This window comes from Nipponia nippon, unplaced genomic scaffold (assembly GCF_047370975.1).
Source record: "Nipponia nippon isolate SJK-2023a ecotype South Korea unplaced genomic scaffold, ASM4737097v1 scaffold_9, whole genome shotgun sequence".
In the NCBI taxonomy this organism is placed as follows: Eukaryota; Metazoa; Chordata; class Aves; order Pelecaniformes; family Threskiornithidae; genus Nipponia; species Nipponia nippon.
The window spans coordinates 4,708,942-4,717,477 of NW_028262413.1; the positions used below are offsets into that span (position 1 = coordinate 4,708,942).

The 8,536-nt window shown below is 47.4% G+C and overlaps 1 protein-coding gene across 1 annotated transcript in view; it reads right to left on the minus strand.

Annotated features, from left to right (window-relative positions):
• The window catches only part of GRIP2 (glutamate receptor interacting protein 2), a 149,331-nt gene extending 143,540 nt beyond the window's left edge, over positions 1-5,791 (minus strand). The window contains exon 1 of the mRNA XM_009469835.2: positions 5,638-5,791. Within this exon, the coding sequence (XP_009468110.2) occupies positions 5,638-5,791 (154 nt within the window). The remainder of the gene's footprint in view (positions 1-5,637) is intronic.
• Positions 5,792-8,536: the final 2,745 nt, after the last annotated feature.

Sequence of the window (8,536 nt, forward strand, 5' to 3'; positions counted from 1 at the left end):
AAAATGTTGAAACAGAATATTTTCACAGCAAAAATTATGTTTGGTTACAATGGATTGCATCCCATTTGATCAAAAGTTTTCTCTGTACAATTGTCTTTGTTGGAAGTTAGAGATCCCATAACCATTGTGAGCTCTTAGTCACCTTTGAATCCCCAGCGTACACCAGCAATCACCTTTCCACAGCCACCGCAGGATCTGCAAGTGGGGTGCTCAGGAGGAGCTATAAATAATGCAGCTCCATGACCCCATTAGTAAAGAGGGAGATCGGAGATGCTGGGGCTTTGAAAGGGCACCAGGATCCAGTTAGGAAATACAGCTTTCTCCTTCTGCTGGTCACCACAAGGGAAATCACTTTGAAAGGCTGAAAAAGGGTAAACTCTTTCTAGCTCAATAGACTGGTTTATATCTTGTGATATGAGCATAACTGCTAATAACTGCTTCATTTACAGTACACTCACTACCATTGGGCACAGGCACAGAGAGGATTATTAGGGTCTCCAGCCTGTTGGTTTTCTCAGGATCCTTTGCCTCTATCTACAAATATCCCTGCCTCAATACTATTAACCCTGACTTCTTCAGAGCCACACGTTGATTCCTGCTCTTAGGTTTTCCCCTTTCCACCAGCAGCAATACTGCTCCCACTAGCGGAACACTTGGTGCCAGGTCTCAGAGCTGTCCCAGGACCTGCAGCAGTTCAAACCTCAGCTGCGTGACTGCCGCTTGCAGTACTCTAGCACAGTCCCTAGGACCATGACCAGGAGCAAATAGCACAGCACACGTACACCCAGCCTGGTGCCGATGCTCTGCCAAAAGGATCTTTTTTCCCTTTCTTGTCTCTCCCCCTTCCCTGATGTACAGCCTTGTCCAAATCACTTCCCCTCCTGCCTTCCCATATAAAAAAATCAAGCATTTATTTAGAGGTTCCTCAAGACACTGGTTTAGTTATCACTGCTTTTACCAAACAACATCTTCACACTGGGGGGTACACAGAGCTCTATGAACAGCCACATTCGAAGAGAGGCATAGGAATACACAAATCTTTTTCCAGCATCTGAATTTATGGCTGGAAACTAAACTATCAGCTTGGTAATGATTTACTGCTGTACAACGAGACCCATGGGACATAAACAGAGGAGACAACGCTGCAGGACAATAAATTGCCACAAACCAAACTGTCATCATGAAATGCATAAAAGCCATGTGAAATCAACCCCACTGATGGGACACAGAGGGCCTTTTGGCAGCTGCTCTTCTGCTGGCATGAGGTATAGGTGCCTCTTCCAAAGCAGGCAAGAGGGAGATGCCCATCCTTGGCCTCCACCACCACCTGCAGCTCTTCCCATCTCCTTCCCTGCCCCAGGTCTGGGACACCCCACTGGCTTCTCATGAGCTTTGGCCCATGATGCCCAGAGCACCAGCCCCCAAAATGATGAGACATTTCTGAAAGGCCATCAAGTTTCATCAGGCCCAAAGGCACCTAAAGCACCCAAACCCTCTGGACAGCCCGGCCCTGTAGTTTTGGACTCTTGTTGGTGTGGTCCCACTCTGGGCCAGGCACCTATCTGAAGATCTTTGTCTTCACCCAGGGATCAGGTGGGACAAGCCTGGCTCTGAGAGGAGCCCATCAGCAATCACTGCAGCTCCTGATCTCCTTTGCCTGCCAGGGCTGCATCTCCATGGGTCCTGATGTCCCTCCAAACCCCAACACTCAAGAACTTCAAAGCCACAAGAGATGCAGGAACAATTCTAGGGAGCTCAGCCAGTGGCTTTACAAGGATGGCTCGGTTTTAATCATGTGCCTGGAGGATTTCTTGTGGGAGGATGAAGCAACTAGGTCTGGCATCGCTTAGCAATGGAAGGGTAGGAGTTTAACACAGATGATCTGAAAGGCTGAGCAACATCCCTTTGAATGTATTTATTTAACCTAGAAGTTGAGTAGCTCTGTATTTCTAAGGTAGCCAATACTGGGTTGAAAACTAGAAAAATAAATGTATCTTAGCTTTCAGAGGGACCAGAGGAAAAAAAAAATAATTAAAAGATCTCCAGTATAAATTTTAACTCCCCATAGCATTATGCGACTGGGATGTGGGTTTATATTCAGAGCCCTAATCCAGTGCAAAGAGGGCTATGATAGATGGTACATGTGTCTAGGTCACTGACAATCCCCCCTCCCATACCAAACTTCTGCCTCTTTTGAGGATAACGTGAGATTTTCCCAAACTGAATTTCCCTTTGTTGAATCTGCCTTTCTGCTTAGACACAACAAAGGCAGGCAACTCAGTGCTGCTTTGAAATGGGGGTGGGGGAACAAAGAAATCCAGAGAGACTGTCCGTGGGGAAATCCAAGGAGCTACAAGAAGATAAAACGAGAGGCAAAGAGGAATCCTTATGAAAACGCATGAGATGTGAAAAACTGACAGGCCAATTAAACATGCCTAAACACAATCAGAGATTATCCCAATGCCTCTGCCGTGTCCTATTGTTCTCCACCCTCCCTTTGTTCCCCCTCCCCAGCCTCCGGAGGAGCAGCTCGCTGGCGTCCCTCAATCCCTCCTGCTCATCCCTCCGACCAGCGACAACCTCACACGTTACAGGCCCATCACTCCTTGCCTTGTGTTTTTCCACAAACTGCTTTTTTACCAGTCCTGGGCCAGCTGATGGCATTTCTGCTTTCTGTGCACTGCTCCTGAAGAAGGCACACGAATGCCAAGAGCCTGCGGGGAGTGGGGGCTGGCTGACACTTCTGTAAACACCATGCTAATCTGTTTAAGATATTAGACTCCTATATATGTGTTTTTAATAATAAAGGCAACATTTAGATGCTTCCAGGGTATCAGAGAGACAGTAGCAGATGCAGAAGAGCCACCTCCACCATATAAACAATGGAAAATGCTCTCTTATCTTTTCATACCACTAGGCCTCCAGGCTGCAAAATAAATGATTGCATTCATTTACATTTTATTGTGGAGATATAACTGGCTGGAATAACTGCCAGCAGAGAACCCGACTGCAGGAATGCACTATTTTTCTCCCCATTTGCCTTAACAGATGCTTTTTTTTTCTGGCAAGCCATCTCTATCACTGCTGTCTAGGTGGCAGAAGGGGCATTAACCCACTGCCTATCTTGCATTTAGGGGAAAAAAAAAAAAAAAAAAAAAAAAAAAAAGCCATCAGTTCAGCTTTTTACAAAGCCTCAGGCTAACAAACTGTTCCAGAGTAGCAGAGACTGTGAAAGAGGGCGTCTCCACCTGAAGCATATCCAGGCAGTAAAGCCAAAACTTTCTTGGGTAGTCATCCATTCACATCCCAAAAACCCTACCTGCCACACGGAGTCAGCCCACGTGAGACATCATCTTAGACAGTCGCCTATGCTTCCCCCTCACAGTCAGAGTCAATTCTTTTTCTCTCCAAAGAATCATTCATCCCTCAGGTTTGAGATGTCTATTTTGGGTTGAGAAGCATTGATTCCTCTCCTTTCCCTGCTAAGAGAGGTCTACCCTGCATGACCAGCTGAGATGGACCCAGGCCACCTCTCTAGTACTGCTTATAGGTAGGCATTAACTGCGGGTTCAAAAGATCTGTTTCATTCTTTTGATAAAAAAGAATAACCAAATGAATAAAAAATAACCAAAGCACTCAATCTCTCAGGTCAGCACCCAAAAGCTTAGCAGATGGTTAGAAGGATGTGAGCTGAATGTAAATCTCAACCCTGATGGGACCATGCTCCCTGGCAGCAGGAAAGCTCAGAGCTGGGTGTGAACCTTCTCAGCTGACAACTGTCTGTTAAAAAGATAAAGTAAAATATACACAAGGTTAACAATAGTAATAACTGTCAATTTAGGGCTAGCTAACATTTTCCACTGCCTCCTTGTTTTCTGATACCTAAATATTTTCAGTTTTTAATTTCCTTTCTTATCTGTTGATCAATGTCTAACTAAAGATGATGTAAGAAATACAATGAAAAGTTTAAGCAAAAATATTTGAGTATATTTCACTGGAAAACGTGGCGGCAAAAACACATCTCAGGCTCTTGAACTACCTGAGAGGTAAGACAGGAGAAAGTCTGGGCAACTGGAAGCAGAATGAATGAATGAATAGATGAGTAAATGAAATCAAATCAAATCCTACAAGCAAAGAAGACCCAGTTAGGAAGGATACCCTGTTCTCACCATAGCTTACGACTGAAAGAAGCAGGGAGACCTCAGGGGACCCAAGAAAGAGGCTGCTAAAGAATCCTCCGGTGGCTCGATCCCACTGGGGTTATGGGCAGCCCAGTTAAACACCCTCTAGGCTGGCTGGCTTTAGGCCTGACCCAGGTCACAGAGAAAGACGACAAGATGTGCTGGAGTACGGTCTCCTGATTGCCACGGTGTAATTCAAGGCAGCTTTACATACAAAAGCACAGAGGGACAGTCTGAGCTGTGCATGCCACCTCCACCACAGTATTTGCTGGCTTTCTACCACTCACCCATTTGACCTGAGCCACCTTTGCAATGCAGATTTTTAGCAGAAAGCACTTTTCAAGTAGAAGCTGAAGCCGAGAGCAGAACAGTCACCAGTATTGCTTATCGTGACACTGGCTCGGGCCTCAAGCTCAGAGGCCAGTGCCCAGCCCTGCCCGAATCTGCGTAATCCTGGGCAAGTCCAGTAACACCTCTGTGCCCCAGGTCTCCAGCTGTAAATGAAGCCACCCAGCTGTCCGGGGTCCTGTAAGAACAGGGCCATCAGATGCTGCAGGACAGGGTCAGAAAAGCAGCTCAACAGAATTAGGTGGGTGAAAAAGAAAAAGAGCAAGCCCGTAAAACGTTCAAAAGCGGCAACAATGCTATTGCAAACAAACTACCAAATGTGACAGTGAAAAGAACAGTGACCTACATTAGATATGAGCATAGCTTCATCTTAAGTGTAGTTTCATAACCACTTCGTATCCCTTGGATGCTGGCAGTGCAGAATGTGGGAAGCTGAGTCTGATGGCCAAGTGCACAGCCCTTCACGCTCTCCTCTGCTGGGTCACGGTCACCAGCAGAGAGTTCAAGTGTGTTGGGGACATGGCAGTGAATGCTGTAAATACCCCTTTTTCACATTCTGGGCTTCTCTCGTTTGGCTTTTTTATAGCTAGACTAAAACCAGATTCATTTTCAATGATATTACAGCCACAGCATAGTTTGCTTGGAAGACAAGGATGGGTATAACAGACCTGGGTCCAGACCAGCATCCCTCAGAAAACCAGCAACCTAAATTTGTCCATTTCCCATTGCTTTTCTGTTGAACAAATATACACAGTAAACATCCAGGCTTAAATATCTCAAAACGCAACAACATATATCAAACAAAAATCCCAATGAGTGACACATTCTCCCTGCACTTTTAGGAACACCATCCCACCAGATAGAAGACTCTCTGCTGTCCCCACCCCACAGATGTGCAAAACGCCACCCTCGCAAGCAAAGGAAGGTTTATAAAGGAGATCCAGGAGTCCTGGTTCCCTGCCCTTAACGCTTCTCCCACCAATATTTTTCAGCCCTTGAAAAGCATGACAGCAGTGGCTGGCTGTAGGAAGCTCTCCTGTCTTGTAAGCAATGGATCTCAAACAGGCAGGTTATCTCTGGGCGAGCAGGAGCATTCCTGTTTCCTTACCACGGGTGTAACAGAGGTGCAGGCGGCACAAACCACCTGGGTCACAGAGTTCCTGGCTCTCCCCTTCCTCCTCCACCCTCAGCTCCTCACTCCATCTCTTCCTCCTCCTCGATGACTTCTTAAGGATCTTCAAAACCTTGTTCACTTTACTCATTTGGTCTCACAGCCACAGAGAGGGGATGGGATCTCCCCGACTCCTGTGTCTCGGCAGCTCCAGCTCCCCGGGAAGGAGGGACAGCTAGAAGCAAGCAGGTCACTGGGAGGCACGAAAGCGCTCGTGTGTGTATGCATGCGTGTGTCTGTGTCAAAAGCTTCTTTCCACCCAAAGAGAGAGTTTTGGGTGGCGGTGGGAGGGGGGAAGGAGAGAGAAGGATTTCTTTTGCCTCCGTCCATCCACAGCTCTTGCAGACAACGAGAGCAGGCATTTCTTCTCCCTGATGACTTGGGAAAGCTCATAACTCACAGGGGCAGCAGATTCTGTATAGGGTTTTCAATTTCTGTTTTTGACAATGCATGCATTCTGGCAGATTTCAAATGCTCCTCAGGCAAAAGAGCCAGCATCAGCTCAGAAAAAGCAGTGACTCTTAAAGAATTCTGGCTTCATTTCAAAGATCAGAAATAGCTAACGCAGACAGCAAATAATATCTGCTTCTATGAGAAATGCTAAATTACTGTGCAGTCTGTAGGAAAGAACCTTGACTTTCCTAGTCTTGCATAATTACTCACGTTTACCCAGCACCTTTCAGCAATCACTTTCTCACCGACATCTTTGGAAAGAGGCAAGTAATTTCCCCGGTTTCCTGCAGACACTGAGGCACTGCGAGGTGAAGCGGCTAGTCCAGATATTTTCAGCACAACCACTGAATACATCCCTGCAAATAGCTTCTCTCCTTATTTCAAAAGTTTAGGCTCTCTAAACTTTTCAAATAATTCAGAGCCTCTAAATGTTTTTAAATGACCCTCTGATATTTTTAAACACACTTTAATGGACAAGGACGTGCCGCTTGCAGTGTCCACCCAGGGCCATAGCTGCTCTCAGACACCAGCCAAACCACGAGAAGGATGCAAGGACGCCGTGCGGGAAGCTCTGACGTGATCTCCCGTCCATGGCAATCTCCAAAGATGGAGAGCTCAGAGTCCCTTCCACTATTGCCACCCTGGCATTGCAAACTGAGGCACGGGTGGGGAGTAAGAGCGCTCTCCTTGAAAAAAATAATTTTGTTTGATGAACGACAGTTATCAGAGTCGGGAGGCTAAGTGGAAAATAACCCTGTGTGCTTGGGAAAGGCTGCCTGGGAGTCAGGCAGATGACAAACACACACCTTTACTGCTGGCTTCTCAGCTGTAAACCAGCCCATGAGACGTGAATTACGATAGATGCTTATTAACCCACTCATACCCACGTGAACAAATGGCAGAGGCAGATTATCAGTTCACTAACAGTTAGGTCAACCTGAGCCAACCTATAAAGGTATTGGGGTTCCCAGTTCCTATTTGCAGGATGAGCTTCCCTTGGAAAACTTTGGGAGCTGAGGTCCCACAGGACCCCTTTGCCTTCAGGCCCTGCAGAGAAAGTCAACACCGTCCTATCTCCCACACTGATGCCAAGGAAATATCCATCGTGATTGTCTCCTGGCCATTTCAGGGAGGAAAGGCGATTTTGAGGCAATGACTGTCAGCCTGGGAGGAGCCCACTCCAACCTGGGCAGTGGTGTTAGTGGGACGGAAAGGTCTTTCTCCAAGCAACCATGTGTGAGATGGACACAGCTGTGCCTGGCAGCAGGACTGAGAGCCCGTTAATATGCCTAAAACTCCATTTAGAGCAACATAATTAAGAACAAACCCTGCAGTGGATAGTATTAATGGATGTACAAATTAAATTATCATGCACTTCATTGAAGACATTATAAAAAGAGCCATTACTCTCACTGCTGAGCAAGATACAACCCACGCCCACCGCCCCCATATGAAGGCCAGCACAGGGCAGAGCATGGCCCACCAGCGACGGCCACCGCCAGCCTCGGTTAATCCTTTCAGGCCTGAACTCTCACACCCAGATGTGGCCACGTTAGCACTACCACAGAGCAGACCCCAACGGCAAGCTTTGGCCGATGCAGTCTTCTCAGCTCATTAAAGCCCAGATTTTAATGAGACGTGGCCCCAAACAAGCAGCGCTGTGCAAATTGCACCACCCCAGGACACTGTGCCTTTCCCACACATCCCTCTGGGGCATAATGCTGCTTCTTCCACCTTTCTCCAGGGTGGGAGGTAATTTGCACTGCCTCGTCTCAGCAGTTTACCATGGTCAGAGCTGGCTCGGCTACCCAGAAGCAAAGGCAGCTCTTCTGCTGAGCAAGGATCTCCCTGCCTCCCCATGCTCCTGTCCGTGGGCAGCACTCAAATCAAAGCCTGCTCCTGATGAGTGCTCATCCCAGTTTGCATCGGTCTCTGCCATTTGCGATCCCCATGCTCCTGACAAGCATCAAGGCTTTCACAAGCACCCTGGGAGACGGGCAGGGTGCTTGTCCCAGCTTCACACAATAGAGAAACCCTTTGCAGTGGTTCCCAGGTTAGATATCAAGCTGACAGCAGAGTCCCAAAGGGAAGAGGGAAGCACTATGCAGGCAGCAGGGCTCAAGGATGATGGGGTCCATAATTCCTGGTAACATGCAGGAGAACTCAACCTTATCCACCCAGGGCAGGGCCAGCCTTTACCCCCAGTCCTGCTCCCCTTTGCTCGGGCTCTTTCTTTGCCTAATCTTCAGCATACTGGTATCCTTCCCCAAACTTTTCCCCCATCTCCATCTCAGTTCCACCCCAGACTCACTCCATTTCCTCTCCTTTCCTTTGGAGAATGGCTGTAATCCTTCACGTATTCCTCATCAGTGAGATTTATGAG